Source organism: Tursiops truncatus, chromosome 2, assembly GCF_011762595.2.
Source record: "Tursiops truncatus isolate mTurTru1 chromosome 2, mTurTru1.mat.Y, whole genome shotgun sequence".
In the NCBI taxonomy this organism is placed as follows: Eukaryota; Metazoa; Chordata; class Mammalia; order Artiodactyla; family Delphinidae; genus Tursiops; species Tursiops truncatus.
Genome location: NC_047035.1, coordinates 67,057,121 through 67,073,517, shown reverse-complemented (window position 1 = coordinate 67,073,517; position 16,397 = coordinate 67,057,121). Strand labels below are relative to the sequence as shown.

At 39.0% G+C, this 16,397-nt stretch overlaps 2 protein-coding genes across 11 annotated transcripts in view; one reads left to right on the top strand and one right to left on the bottom strand.

Annotated features, from left to right (window-relative positions):
- HEATR5A (HEAT repeat containing 5A) overlaps positions 1-16,397 on the bottom strand; it is a 112,154-nt gene that overhangs the window by 5,453 nt on the left and 90,304 nt on the right. For 9 of the 10 annotated variants that reach the window (XM_033851202.2, XM_033851200.2, XM_033851206.2 and 6 more), the window contains 7 exons: positions 15,395-15,574; positions 13,472-13,691; positions 9,735-9,983; positions 7,900-8,027; positions 5,997-6,144; positions 4,875-5,147; positions 3,038-3,262 (listed from right to left, as the gene is read on the bottom strand). In XM_033851202.2, coding sequence (XP_033707093.1) covers positions 3,038-3,262; positions 4,875-5,147; positions 5,997-6,144; positions 7,900-8,027; positions 9,735-9,983; positions 13,472-13,691; positions 15,395-15,574 — 1,423 coding nt within the window. The remainder of the gene's footprint in view (positions 1-3,037; positions 3,263-4,874; positions 5,148-5,996; positions 6,145-7,899; positions 8,028-9,734; positions 9,984-13,471; positions 13,692-15,394; positions 15,575-16,397) is intronic. The other variant, XM_033851207.2, reaches the window with a different exon arrangement.
- The window catches only part of LOC109548087 (uncharacterized), a 79,060-nt gene that overhangs the window by 55,709 nt on the left and 6,954 nt on the right, over positions 1-16,397 (top strand). The window contains exons 8-10 of the mRNA XM_073799898.1: positions 4,842-6,160; positions 11,352-11,458; positions 13,485-13,635. The gene's annotated coding sequence lies outside the window, so the exon portion shown is untranslated. The remainder of the gene's footprint in view (positions 1-4,841; positions 6,161-11,351; positions 11,459-13,484; positions 13,636-16,397) is intronic.

The window sequence follows — 16,397 nt, the reverse complement described above, 5'->3', positions numbered from 1 at the left end:
CCATTTCCACCTTTTTTCCCCCCATAAGCATGAACTCATACTAGAGCCTCATCTAAAAAATAAAATAAAATAAAATTCCTTGACCCTGTATCTTCCTTCAGCTTTCTCGTCTCCCTGTCGAGAGGAGCCTGTACTTGATCCTTCCCCTCCCTTACTCCTCTCTTGTACCTCAACACTGTGAGCGTGATCTCCACAGTGTATTTTACACTGCTGACCACTCTCGAGTCATTAAAACTCTCTTTTCTTTGGCTTCTGTTTCTGCATTATATTCGGAATCTCCTCCCATCTTGTTGCATAAACCCAAGTTAGGTGATTTCAACCATCCCACTGACAACTCCCAAACGCATGCAGTCTAAAACCATCTCTAGCCAGACTTTCTTGAAGCCCAGACCGCTTCATATTTCATTCCACTTGATTATCCTGTAGGCATTTCAAAATAAACTCACTGTCTTCCTCTGAAAACCCTCACTTTGGTATTTCTGTTAAGGGCACCATGAACACCCAACTCACCTTACCCCTTTCAACTCCTAAACCAAACTATCAGTAAATTCTGTTAATACTTGCTAAACATTTTAGTTTTCATTATTTCACTCCTTGTTATCCTTACTGCTACTACCTTGTCTCCAACAGTCTTGCTTTTTTCTCTATACTGCTGCCAGAGTGAGTCTTTAGAAATGCAAATCCCATCACTTTACTCCAGTTTTAAGAACACATGCCTATTGAAGGCAGCCCAACTTACCAATCATGCCAGACCTTCCATCATCTGGCCCCACTTACCATCCAACTTCCATCTCTACTAATCACCGTTCACCACCCTCTTACTCTTTCCCCTCAAACCCACATTCTCTCGTTGCTCTACTTGCCGTCCCCAAATGTACCATGCTATTTAGGTCTGCTGGTCTTAGATCAAAATGCTGCGTGAGAATCCTTTTCTATGATGTCCATGTGGAGAATGGAGAATGCTTTCTAATCCTTTAAGAAACTGACTGTTTTGAGAAGACTCTTGTGGTAGCTACAGAGGTGTAGCACTGAGCTCCCCTTCGTGAGGGCAGGTGCTGCCCAGCTGTGAGGCATGCAGTCAGCTGTTGGCTCCTCAGGGTTGGCCTCAGCCCCGAGTTTGCTTGACTGAGATCACAGTCTTCAGGGGGCAGCCACATCTGAGGGAGTGTAGACACTGCTGTCCTATGGGAGGCACTGACAGGCAATATTCAGAGCCGCCCAGCAGGCATGCTGAGCTTTGCTGGATGCTGGTACTGCAGCTTGGCTTCTTTAGCCCAAGATTGCTTTCCCCATTCCCTTCACAGGCCTTGTTCCTTAATAAGCCTCTTGCTCCCCAAACTCCATCTCAGCATGAGCTTCCAGAGAACCCTACTGTGACACTCTGCCTGATTCACTCAAACAGAGCTGACTAACTTTTGCCAGCTGGTCTTTTTTTTTAAGTTTTTTTTTTGATGTGGACCAATTTTAAAGTCTTTATTGAATTTGTTACAATATTGCTTCTGTATTATGTTTTGGATTTTTGGCCACGAGTCATGTGGGATCTTAGCTTCCCGACTAGGGATCCAACCCATACCCCCTGCACTGGAAAGCGAAGTCTTAACCACTGGACCACCAGGGAAGTCCCTATCTCCTTTTTTTAATACTAGAAAGGCAGTGATAAATAAGAAATTACTGTTGCCTTCAAGGAGCTCCTATGGTATTAATCATACCTTATGGCACTAGCCTCCCCTAGACTGCCAACTTTGGGCACAAAGTACGTGGTCAATAAATGCTGAATTCAACTGAAACCTTTTTACCATACAAAATAGAATATGGTGAATTGTGACACTGATAAACAGAACAAAGAAGGCAGGGATAGGGACGTCCCTGGTGGTCCAGTGGTTAAGAATCCACCTCCCATGCAGGGGATGTGGGTTCGATCCCTGGTCAGGGAACTAAGATCCCACATGCCGCGGGGCAACTAAGCCTGTACGCTGTAGAGCCCGTGAGCCACGACTAGACAGCCTGCACGCTGCAACTACTGAGTCCATGTGCTCTGGAGCCTGTGCACCACAATTAGAGGGAAACCCACACGCCACAACAAAAGATCCCGTGTGCCACAACTAAGACCTGATGCAGCCAAATATTTTTTTTAAAAAAGGAGATAATTTATAATATGTCTAAGCACTTTTTACAATTACCATGACATAATGTTTAAAATAAGACCTACTCAACAATAACAAAGGGAAAAACTAAGTTTAATGGATACTGAACATAATACTAGCTATCATTTATAGATATATGCCAGGTAAAAAGCGAGATGCTTTTCGCATGTTATGTTATTGCTCTAACAGTCTCCTGCAACACAATCTCCTTATTTTGTTAATGAGAAAACTAAGGCTCAGAGAAGTTGGATAACTTGTCTAGTCACTTAGCTAGTAGGTCCTGGAGGGACAGATCAGTCCTGTATTATATTTATAATGTATACCTTATGCAGTTTTCAGTACATTGTGCATATTAAAAAAGTTCTGTCAGCTAGACATGGATAATACTGTATTTTAAAATTAACATACTATTACATTTGAAGGTCTCTCACTGTCAACATACAGGCTGCCAGTCATTTAATTGCATTAACGTTAAAGATACTAAAATGAGGGGGCTTCCCTGGTGGCGCAGTGGTTGAGAGTCCGCCTGCCGATGCAGGGGACACGGGTTCGTGCCCCGGTCTCGGAAGATCCCACATGCTGCGGGGCAGCTGGGCCCGTGAGTCATGGCTGCTGGGCCTGCGCGTCCGAAGCCTGGGCTCCGCAATGGGAGAGGCCACAACAGCGAGAGGCCCGTGTACCGCAAAAAAAAAAAAAAAAAAAAAAAAAACTAAAATGAGACCATAGATATTTTCTGTCTACGATACATATCCTCTAAACAAGTATGTAGTGAACTGTGGTCTCCTTTAGGTGAGACTGCCAAACATGATCAAGTAAATAGCTTATTCTCAAAAAACTGTCCCTCTTGCTTTTTAAAACAAACTGAACAACTGCTTCCAATGAGCCTAAATTACCTGGATCCCAACAGTCAAGAACTGTTGTTAAAGCACTACGGAGAAGGTCAGTCCAAGCAGTATGGCTCTTTTCTGCTCGGGCCATGGGAGAAGATAATATTCCTTTCAGAGCCTGCAGGGAAGCTGCAACTGTTGAAGATAGCTGGCCCCCAGGTAACTTCACAGCAGTTTCTCTGAGGACTCCAATTGTGAGGTACAGTATAGTAGGGAGGATTGAGATGCTTCCTGTAATGTTTTTAAAAAACACTATTTCAGTCTATATACAGTTCCTCAAAGGAAATCACCAAATGAGTTAGATAATGTCAAAGATTTCTAGCTTTTAAGATTATTCTCCATTAGGGATTATAACTGTTAAGATAATTTAAATAACTTTAAGATTTTAAAGGGTGGATTAAATTTTGGCTATAATTGGAGATGTTATTTAAAGTATATCACAGTACCATTATCCATTGCTGTGTTATTTTGTTTTATTTGGTAGTTGACAAACATTGAATTTATTTTTACTTTTTAGTGTGGTAAAATATATGGAACAAAAAATTTACCATTTTAATCATTTTTAATAATTCAGTGGCATTAAGTACATTCACAATGTTCTGCAACCACTATCACTATCCATTTGGATTTTATATTAAACCCTTTTGAAGCAATTTGTAGTGAATCACTCAGTACAAAATATTAAAGTTTCCATGGCCACTAAGTAGTTAAAAAGTCACTTTGTTTAACGTGAAAGAGAAGAGACTAAAGCTAAAATAGTCAATCAATTTTCCCAGAGGCTATCAATAAAACTCATATCGTATATTTTTGCCCCCAATCCTCTGCTAGTCACTTTTTCTGCTACTATTGGTATAAGACAGTGTGTGAGAACAAGGAATACAGGTTTAAAAGTCAAACTGAAGCTTAAAGTCATGTTAAAAATAGGACAGAATGTAAGTTGGTCAAGACACATTTAGGCAGAAATATGCTTACCAATTAAGAAGTATCTATTAAATACTGAGTCCCTATTATGTACTAGAGGATACAAAATTTCACTGGAAACAAGACATATGTCTGTATATATATTTATCTTCTCTTTCTATAATAATCAATTACATATACCTCTATATGACACATAAAAACTACATATCTACATATGGAAGCTACACACACACACACACACACACACACACACACACACACACCAAACAAACAAACAAACAAAAAGAAAAACAAAACAAAACTCAATATGAGCCAGAGTTTTTAGGGAAGCCTTCACAGATGAGGTAGGGCTGGAGCTGAACTTGAAAGGAAGGCAAAATTTTACAAAGGAGAGAAGGGGTGGGGTCATTTCAGATCAAGTAACACCATCGACAATAGTACAGAACAGGGATATGCATGAAGCCTCCTGGGTTTACGGTTCACACAGAAGGAATCAGGAGGCAGTTGTACTCTGCAGAGCCTTAAACACTATATTAAAAGCATGGACTTGATTCAAAACAGAACTGGATATGATGAGAAGCTTCTGTTGTCACTGAGGCAGGGAAAGTCCATTAGATACTGTATACCAAAAAATGCCCAAGAGCTAGTAATTGCCATCGATGGGTTTACAATATTCTCAACCATGGAAGAGACTATCTATGTAGAGTACATGCTGTCTCTGTATTTACTTTCACCCTTTTAGTAAAACAGATTACTGGAATATTGTAATGTTAACCTTAGAGGATTAAAGACCATATTGCAAAGCTCTGGGGGTCAGCGTTTGTGTAATGAGGAAAAGATAAGCAACCATTACCTCCATTATCTATCAAAACCATTTCTGTCCTTCCAGGTCAAGTAAAGCAAATCAAACACCACAACATACCTTCAGGAGAGCACACTGCAGGAAGTTCAGAGAGGATAACTAATGCAGCGGAAACCAACCTACTTCCATCTTCTGACAGCATCTGTGGCTTTGTAGCTTTTACTCCTGGGCTACCTGTCAATTTAGGATTTAGCTCTGGGAGCTGTCTAACTAGAATGCATACACACAATTCCAGTGTTGCAAAGACCAAAGATTTCCCAGGCACAAGTCCTCCTGTGTCCTTTCCCTCTCCAAATTCTGGCAAGGTTTCCTTTTCAGCAGCCCCATCATCAACTAAAAGACAAAAAGAACAATGTTGAATAAATGCTTCAGGTTTGTTTTGCTTCTGGTAGATGGCAGTTTAGTTCATTTCTGTTGTAGGTAACACATTTAAATGGGTGAAGTCTTGGGTCTTAAAGTTAAAGAGAAAGTTATGGAGGTAAAAGTAGTTGTCTTTATGTGGACTTCTTATTGCAATGGATCAAAAGAAATCCTCGGTGATCTTCTCAGCCTTAAAATATTGTCTGGTTAACTCCTTGCTGTTAAGGTGTGAACCTGATAGCTAGAGCTCCAGCACTGACCTTACCACCTTAATATTGGTAGTGGCTGGGCAGAAAGATAGGAACTGAGGTCCCTGATGTCTTTAAGAAGCTGCCATCTCAGCCCAGGACTGCCAACTTCTGGACTTCTTTTAGATGAGAGAATAAGTCCTCGTGTTTTAAATCTACTGTTATATTGGATTTTCTGTTATAGGTAGTCAAATGTAATCTTAAGTGATAAACTCACCAATACCAAATTTGACTTGTAAATGAACAATTTAATCACTTTGCAAAACTTAAGTTATTAAAGAATTGTCAGTAGTTCTTTCCATGTACATTGGTAAACACTTAAAAGTAGGTACTCAATCAGTATAAAGAATTTTTTTTCCTTCCAGGGCTGTTAAAATTCTAATTTTCCCAAGGAATAGTAGTTTAGCTACTGACAACATCCAAGCTAACACGAAGAGGTGCATGAGAGGATTTGAAGCCATACCTAGAGATTTGTACTATACACAATAGATTCTCAGAACGACATAGACACATAAGCAATACTTAAAAAAATAATGATGCCGTGTGATTGATTTGGCATTATAGGAACATTCACCTTCTGCACTTCGTCTTTTCTCCTTCACATGTTCTTGAGCTGCACAGATAATCTGCCTTACCACTTCAAGAGAAGCCAGCTGAATGGAAGGTGATTCTCGGGTCAAAATTACTCGATGTAGTACATTCAACAACTCGATACCCAAGTCCTATCACAGAAAACAGGTGAGACTATATGGAAAATTACATACTTAAAAAAAAAAATACCAATGTTAAATGCCATGACAAAATTCAGAGAAAGAAACAATGGTCCATAAAAAATAAAGGTGTTAGGGCAATAAAGTTATGTAACACTTGCTCCACTTTAAACCAACTCCAGGTTGGTTTTTGTCCAATCCTGTGGGAGATGGCACTATGACAAAAGATCATTTTCACACAGGTCCTAAAGTGGGAAAACAAACGAGATTTCTAAAACAAGATGAAAAATGTGGCCAGAAGTATATAAGGACTGCCATGTAGATTCCTAGATTTATATTAAAGTTTTCTGGTACTAATAAAGAATGATGGCGAAGTATGACATTAAAAGTGGATGAGTTATTAAGCACAGAATGAATATCTCTCTAAAGAATAAAATACACTGGACAAATACTATTTCATTTTCCCCTTTTCTTTTCTATTGGTTACTCTGGTGGCTTTCTTTCATCTTTGAAAATAATAGTAAAACTGTCATTATGATACTTTTTTTTTTTTAAAGATATTGTGGGTAGGAGTTTATTAATTAATTTATTTATTTTTGCTGTGTTGGGTCTTCGTTTCTGTGCGAGGGCTTTCTCTAGTTGTGGCAAGCGGGGGCCACTCTTCATCGCGGTGCGCGGGCCTCTCACTATCGCGGCCTCTCCCGTTGCAGAGCACAGGCTCCAGACGCGCAGGCTCAGTAGTTGTGGCTCACGGGCCCAGTCGCTCCGCGGCATGTGGGATCCTCCCAGACCAGGGCTTGAACCCGCATCCCCTGCATTAGCAGGAAGACTTCCAACCACTGTGCCACCAGGGAAGCCCCTATGATACTTGTTTTAACATACAGAATAAACAAGCAGAAAAAGTTTAAAATTTATTCAAGTACAATCCAAGTCAGGCAGGAGCCTGATTAATACTTTAAACCTAATAAACGATAGTAGTAATAAGTTAAATAACTGTATAGAAAAGAAATCATACCATCCATTTTTCTTAACATCCAAGAGTCAATTTAATATACAATTCAATATACTGGTAGTACCTGATGCTAAGGGTGCCTGCCCAATACAGAGTTGCTCTTGGGAAAGCAGTTAAAGGAACTGCCATTCTTTGTACAGTGATCTTTTTTTTTTTTAACATCTCTATTGGAGTATAATTGCTTTACAATGGTGTGTTAGTTTCTGCTGTATCACAAAGTGAATCAGCTGTGTACAGTGATCTTTTAACCATGGTCACAACTGGGTCTGATATTAGTGTCTGACTCCACCTAGAGACTAGCCAGTCGTCTCTTAAAAAGACTTGGATAGAGAACTCAGCCAAGAGGAATACTACGTAACTGACAATAACTACGTGAACCAAGAAGAAACTCTCAGGGAAATGGGGTATAAGATACAGGTATATACGAAGAGCAGGGTGCACTGAAGCGGAAAGAGAGAAAGACAGTATGATATAGAACCTTCCCATCATTGCAGAAAGTTCACATGAAGAGCTGCTACACGGAGTGGTTGGCTGGTGGCAGCAGAAATAAGTGCGACAGAAGCAGAGACAGAAAGAGGCATGACTGCTCCTAGGTCAGCACAGTTGCTGATGCCAGTTCTGAGGCCTAGCTGTGCAGTTTTTTAGTCTCCTTTTTACTTCTCCGTGTTTACTCCCTATTGACTGTAGTGACCTGGACATGTTTCTGTTCCTGTTCCTTGACATGTACAGAAGCCAAACAAAAAACAAGAAATCACCTGATCACTGCCAATTTTAGATCTGGGCCAAGGAACATCTAGAAGGGCCTGTAACGCATGTAAACAAGCAGTAATGCTTTCCATGGTTGCATCTGAACGTAAGGAACACAGAAATTCCACACTGATTCCTGTAGAAAGCAGAAAAAGAGAACGAGGCTTCTTTGAGATTCTTAGTTTATGAAGTTAAATAATTTTCTATTTTGATAAGATATACAAATAAACTTAGCAAAAAGGTAATGCAAATAAACCACAATGAATTTAAGACTAAACAATTAAGTGATAAGGCAATCTCTTAATAGTTTGTTTTTATCAACATATACACAAATAATAATCTCAATTAGGCTTCCTCACTACTGCAAAAATTACAATAAAATTGCACCAGAGAATTTAACATGTAGAGTTTCATAACTTTATTTTGACTAAAATTTATTGAGTGATTACCATGTATCAGGCATTGCACTTTAAGTATATCATTTCACTATCTGAGAAAGTAGGTACTATTATTACCACTCCTTTTTCTTCTTTTTTTTTTTTTTTAAGTGGTACGCGGGCCTCTCACTGTCGTGGCCTCTCCTGTTGCAGAGCACAGGCTCCAGACGCACAGGCTCAGCAGCATGTGGGATCTTCCCGGACCGGGGCACGAACCCGTGTCCCCTGCATCGGCAGGTGGACTCTCAACCACTGCGCCACCAGGGAAGCCCTATTACCACTCCTTTTAAGCACACAGAGCTTAAATAGTTTGCTAAAGGTCCATTACAATGGGGCACACCAAGAATTTGAACTGAGGTAACCGTACTGCACAGCTTATGCCCTGCCAATCTTCGTTATATAAAAGTTCATTTTTATCTTGAAAAATTTTTTTATTTAAAAGAAATATTTATTTATTTGGCTGCCCTGGGTCTTCATTGCCTCATGCAGGATCTTCGTTGCAGCATGCAAACTCTTAGTTGCGGCACGTGGGACCTAGTTCCCTGACCAAACTAGGGACCGGACCCGGGCCCCCTGCATTGGGAGCACCCCCTTGCATTGGGAGCGCGGAGTCTTAGCCACTGGACCACCAGGGAAGTCCTAAATGTTTTTTAGAAAGTTCTCATCTCAAGGCAAGCGAAAACAAAATTTTAACATACCCAAGGAAATAAGAAATCCGGTCATGTTTGGCCTGGTAAGGAATAACAGAAGCTCTATGAACCATAAACCTTACTTAATTTAATCACTTGCCTTTATAACTCTCACATGTCACTTAAATCAATAACTTATTTATAGGTAATGATCTAATAACTTGTTTCCTCAGAACAAGGTAAGTATGAAAAATATTTATTCTAGAAACTCACTGTACCTAGAAAGATACTTCACTTTAAAAATGAAGTTCCAAGGCTTCTGTGGTGGCGCAGTGGCTGGGAGTCCGCCTGCCGATGCAGGGCACACGGGTTCGTGCCCCAATCCGGGAAGATCCCACATGCCGCGGAGCAGCTAGGCCCATGAGCCATGGCCGCTGAGCCTGCGCGTCCGGAGCCTGTGCTCCGCAACAGGAGAGGCCACAACAGTGAGAGGCCCGCGTACCGCAAAAAAAAAAAAAGCATGTGGAAAGAACTAGGCTTCTTTTGCAAATTTTACATACATTCAACTCGATGCTAAAGCCAGCCTGTAATGGCATTCTAGACTTAATGAAATTTGCAATTTTATAAGCTGTATACAAGCTTACTCACTTGTATACATCAAGGCTATCACTAATGCCTAATAAAGAATGAAGTAATAGCCACCAAGAGCTGATAGGCAGGGGGCACAATTCAAGAAAAACTCTGTAGGGTCAGAAGCTAGTAAGGTCTTTTACTGACCTAAAATAAGATGGAATCTCTCAGTGTAGACATCCTCAGGGGACTTTACTGGAGCCCCAGATGATGACCCCTGACACATGGAAGTTGGTGTTACAGGCCTTGAGAGATTAGGTGCTCCCTCATCTGGGTCAGCAACAACAAAGCCTGTGCTTGTAAGCCACAGTGCTGTAGCATGGAGGATAAACGCCCAGGAGCTGTAATAGTGCAATTTTGCGTTTTCACTAGTCTCTGCTGTGTAGAAAGCACCACCTACAAAAAAGGGAAAGCAAACAGTTTCAGGAGGAATAAACGAAGAGATTAGCTCACACTACATTTTCCCTTTTATCTGTTACAAGATATAGACCATTTCCATCATCCCAAAATTTCCTTTGTGATGCTTTCCAGTCAGTCCCCTACACCTCAAGGCAACTACTTTTTTTTTAAAAATTTATCCATTTATTTTATTATTATTTTTGGCTGTGTTGGGTCTTCGTTGCTGCGCAGGGTTTCTCTAGTTGTGGCGAGCTTGGGCTACTCTTCATTGCAGTGTGTGGGCTTCTCGTTGCCGTGGATTCTCTTGCTGCAGAGCACGGGCTCTAGGCACACGGACTTCAGTAGTTGTGGCACGAGGGCTCAGCAGTTGTGGCTCGCGGGTTCTAGAGCACAGGCTCAGTAGTTGTGGCGCACAGGCTTATTAGTTGCTCCTCAGCATGTGGGATCTTCCCAGACCAGGGCTCAAACACGTGTCCCCTGCACTGGCAGGCAGATTCTTAACCACTGTGCCACCAGAGGAGCCCGGCAACTACTTTTTGACTTTTATCACCACAGACGTTTTGCCTGTGCTTGGACTTCACAGAAATGGAAAAATATCCAGTATGTACTTGTTTGTGACTGAAGTTTTTTTAAAAAATAAATTTATTTATTTTATTTATTTATTTTTGGCTGTGTTGGGTCTTCATTGCTGTGCACAGGCTTTCTCTAGTTGCAGTGAGTGGGGGCTACTCTTCGTTGCAGTGCGTAGGCTTCTCACTGCGGTGGCTTCTCTTGCTGCGGAGCATGGGCTCTAGGCACGCGGGCTCAGTAGTTGTGGCTCACAGGCTCTAGAACGCAGGCTCAGTAGTTGCGGCACACGGGCTTAGTTGCTCTGCGGCATATGGGATCTTCCCGGACCGGGGCTCGAACCTGTACCCCCTGCATTAGTGGATTCTTAACCACTGTGCCACCAGGGAAACCCCTTTTTTTTTGATGTTGGCCATTTTAAAAGCTTTTTTTCGGGACTTCCCTGGTGGTGTGGTGGTTAAGAATCCGCCTGCCAATGCAGGGGACACGGGTTCGAGCCCTGGTCCAGGAAGATCTCACATGCCATGGAGCAACTAAGTCCGAGCACCACAACTACTGAGCCTGTTTGCCACAACTACTGAAGCCTGCACGCCTAGAGCCCGTGCTCCAAAACAAGAGAAGCCATTGCAATGAGAAACCCACACATCGCAAGCAATAGTAGCCCCTGCTCGCCACAACTAGAGAAAGCCCGCACGCAGCAACGAAGACGCAACACAGCCAAATAAATAAAAAAATAAATAAGTTAAAAAAAAGTTTTTATTGAATTTGTTATAATACTGCTTCTGTATCATGTTTCAGGTTTTTCTGGCTACTATGCATGTGGGATCTTAGCTCCCCAACCAGGGATCAAACCTGCACCCCCTGCATTGGAAGGCGAAGTCTTAACCACTGGATCACCAAGGGAGGTCCCTGTGACTATGTTTTTGTTTAACAATGTTTTCAGAGATTCATCCATGCTGCTACATTATCAATATTTTGTTATCAATGATTTTATTTCTCCTGAGCATACAACTGTTCGGTCACAGGGCTGATATATCCTTACAACTTTATAAGAAAATTTGCAGGCTAATTCTTAACTTTTTATTTTATTATTATTATTTTTTGCGGTACGCAGGCCTCTCACTGTTGTGGCCTCTCCCGTTGTGGAGCACAGTCTCCGGACGCACAGGCTCAGCGGCCATGGCTCATGGGCCTAGCCGCTCAGCAGCACGTGGGATCTTCCCGGACCGGGGCACGAACCTGTGTCCCTTGCATCGGCAGGCGGACTCTCAACCAGTGCGCCACCAGGGAAGCCCCACTTTTTATTTTTAATCACAAAATATTTTAAAACAAATATGTGATGTGTATATGCGTGTTTAGAAGGTGAAAGACTTATAGGATCTGAAAAGAAACCAGAGTATGTGTATGCATGCATAAAACAGATACCTATTTACCTATCTCCAAGATTAACATTTTGTCTTTCTTAAATCTCTTTCTTAAAAAACAAACAAAAAAACTCCTAAAACTTTGTACACCACTAATTCTTGCCCCTCCTTTTGTAACCACTTTCCTCAAGTCACTGTGAATCACTCTCATTATGGTCTTACACTTTCACTCTAGACGTCTGTATTCATAAATAATAGATGCTGTTATTTCTTGTGTGAGTTTCCTTAAAAGCCTCATACTGTGTGTATCCTTTTTAAACTTGCTTTCCTCCCAACACTACATTTTGATGATTTATGTGTCATTAACATTTGCTGATAAATTATGTCAATAAATCAGTTTATTTCCATTTTGTTTCCATTTTTAATGCTATTGAAAGGTACAAAGTACAATAAACACTCCACATATCTCTTTGTGTATAATTCCAATTAAAATTCTAACAGAACTTGATAGGCTGATCCTAAAATTCATAGCAAAGAGTAAAAAAAAATAATAGCCATTTTGGAATAACATAAAAATTAAAAGCAGCTACCAAATATCCAATCCATAAAATGCAATATTAATAACTGACTATAAAATTAGACCCCTAAGGGAATCTAAAAAAGAGTAGATATATGTATATGTATAACTGATTCACTTTGCTGTACAGCAGAAACTAACACAACATTGTAAAGCAACTATACTCCAATAAAAATTAATTTAAAATTTTTTTAAAATTAAAAAATAAAATTTGATCCCTATCCTCATTCCACACACATAATATAAATTCTAGCTGGACTAAAGTCCAAAATATAAAAAGCAAAACTGTAAAGCTTATATTTCTTTATGACCTTAAGTTACAAAGAAGTATTAGGCACTAGACAAAAACCATAAACAACTGATTATATTACTTTTAAAAAGATAAAAGAGCAAACTACAGGCTGAAAGAAGATACCTGCAAGATATGGAATCACAAAGGAATAGTATTAAACATATGTAAAGGATTAATAAGTCAGTAAGAAAATGTCAAATAGTAGAAAATGGGCAAAGATTATGACTAGGTGATTTATGGAAAAAGAAACTTAAACGTCCCATAAACCAATGAAAAAAGATTCCCAAACTAGGAAATAAACCAATGAAACGCTTTCATACTCATCATATTGACAAAAATTATTAACAATGATAACATATAATGATGGGAAGATGTAGAAAAACAGAAGCATGTTGCTGTTTGTAATGTATGTTGTTTGTATGCAATGTATGTTGCACATACATTGTTGTAACCACTTTGGAGAGCGATTTGGCAGTGTCTTGTGAGGTAAGACGAGCATGCCTTATGACTTAGAGATTCAACTTCAGGGTCTCCACCCTGAAGCAACTCTCCCGTGCTTATTCTATGAATGAAAATTATTCTGGGAAAATGTTTCAGATAAACATTACCTGCTATCGGAGAAATTTTGAAAATACATGTTACTGACTGTCATTCTAGGGATTATGTAAATATTTCCCCCCCTTACCTTCAACAGGAAGCTGGGAGGCAAATTCTGAAGGCAAAGTTAGGAGAGCAAAATCCTGAAGCGCAGCAAGCCAGAGCCTACTTAATGTGCCAAGATCTGCGTGGACTAAGTCAAGCAGCCCGTCTGATGAAATCGACCCGTTTCCGACACACTCTTCTGAACAGGTAGTCTTCAAAGGTTGTTTGTGGTTTTTATGTCTTTCTACAGCAATTATGTAGACCTGTATAAAGGTTACTTTATAAATAGGAAAATCTCGTACCCACTGAAAAGGTGTTACAATATTTTTATCTTGCTGAAGAGGCAGACTTACCTTGAGCCTGCCTCCTGGACTTAAAATGTATTGTGATACCAAGAAGGTATACATATGTAACCACACACACAAAACTAGGGTAGAAAGATCCAAAAGCATTATCTTCAGTGAGATATATGAGGGATAATAAACATTTGACAAATATGCTGCCACCTTGCAGTTTACAACCATGACAGCTATAATTAAATGATCATGGCACTCTCTTTTACTAAGCCTAGACATGGCCTTGTAATCCGTTTCAAAATATGGCTACAGGCAGCCATCTCTGAATTGAAATAAGCTGAATATCTTCTTTCAATGTTACCACTAAATTACTATAAAAAGTTTAACTATATAGATTTAACATGGACTACAGAATGTTAAAGTATTCAACATTGTACATAATGTGTACTATCTCTTTATCCATAACTCCAAAATCCAAAAAGCTCTGAAAAATCTAAGTTTGTCGGCAAATCAATCTGGTGGCAAAACACAAAAAAATTTATGTGAAGCTATTTATACAACGTGAATATTCAAACATTTCACACAGATATATTTAAGTGTTTGATTACAGATTCTATGGTATTGTCTCAGACATCCTAGATGAATACATGAAATATGCAGCCAAATTTTAAATCCCAAATATATCTGGCTCCAAGGATTTCAGGTAATTATGGACCTCAATTACATGGAACTTGTTGGCTAGTCATTACTTTCACTAAGGAGAGAATAGGAGAAAGTAATGGCTTAAGCAAGAGTATAGAGTTTCAAATTATTACAAAGAACACTATATAAGCACAGAGTAATTTATAAAATAGGTTACAGAAATTACAGAATCTCTGTTTGCTCTATTAAAAGCATATGTTTAAAGCATTTAGAGTTGACTGTTAAAGATCATTAGATCCAACTTATTAAATCTAGGCAGAACTACTTCCTGAGATTTGTCAACACTAACTAATGACAAAAATAGACACTTTACAATCTTCTGATTTTGATTAGCCCCACTGAAGGAAACCCTTTCTTATATGTTGGTTAATTCTCTCAGTTGCAATCTGAGACTATATACTTCATTAAAGTGATATATGAACCAAGACTGGCCAAGTCTGGTAACTGCTGAAGCTGGATGACGGGTATATATGAGTTCGCTGTACTATTCTGTGTAAACGTTTCCATCGTAAATTTAAAAATTATATAGTTTTCTTCCTGATTAGAAAAGTAAATAAAGAAGAGTTAAGCACTTCCCTCTAAGATTTCTCTAATCTTAGGAAATAAACCAACTTAATATTCAAGTCACTTTATGAAAGAGCACTAAAAAATATTAACATATGTGTTATAGAGTTGACAGAATATATGAGCAAACCCACATTTCCAATAATTCAGGTTTCAATAAAAGTTGATTTCCATTGGCTATTATTAATGTCTCTCATGACTGCCCCTGCTTAAAGCAGCAGATAACAGACAACAGAGGGCACTTTAGAATCCTTGGCCAAAATATCAATTAGCATATAAATACACCTCATATTGAAAGTCTTCTGTCAACCTTAAACATAGACTTATTTGTGTTTTAAATAGCTAACTTCAGTTTATGGCCTAAGATGTTTATTAACAACTTCCAAAATTCTAGAAGTACTAACCTCTGCCCAGGCTTTTAGCACAGCTAAGATCTCCATGGTAGAAGCACTTTCATTATATAAGTGACTTAGAGCTTCTTTTCCAACCTGAATTTTTGTTAACGATGCAACAAGCAACTGATGAACTCTTCGGAGATCATTAAGGTCACTTACAACTCCACTTGCTATCCAGGCACTGCAAACCTAGTTTTTTAAGAAAATCAAAGGTTATATTTAAAAATTATAAAAATTATAAACACCCCCTTTGTGAGTTCAGCAAAACTCACCCATATCTCAGGAATCTGGTCATTGAAATCATCTTGCTATCAAGAAACCCCAAGGGATACTGGTGATAATGATAGTCAAAGCCAGCATTTCAAACGGGAATGAAGTCTTAAGGTTGAAGAAAGGAAACTGTGCTAATAAGTATATAAATCAGAGTTTCAGAAGTTATTAACACAGTGAAATTAAGCCATGAAAGGCATCACTTTCATAAATGTTTGGATTAACATCTGAATTATATCTCCAATCTTGACTATTTCATCTTATTATTATTTTAAAAACAGCGATTAATTGCATGGTTAATTATTTTATCTTTCTTGAAAGATAAATTACCTACCATTTAAACCTCAATGAAGATTTTGATTCTTTTGAAGATATTTTTAATTTTAAAAACAAAACATCATTAATAATTCTCCAATTCAAAAAGTTTACTCAATTATCAGAGGTTATCTATAAATGTTTTCCTGGGTGTCACCATATTTCTCTTTTACTACAGAAAATTTATTTTTCTTTTATATTTATTTAGTGTGCATCTCATTTCACAAAAGATTTCAAGTGGCTTACAGCGAGAACACATATAATAAAAACGATGATAAATTAGACTCAGGACAACAGTTAACACACTTCTGTGAATATTTGAAGGCTCTCAAACATTTCCTAAATACAAATGAATTTAGAAATTTGAAAATACTGAGTAAAATTATAATTAATTTAATTCACATCAGTTCTGCTTTCAGGCCATTCA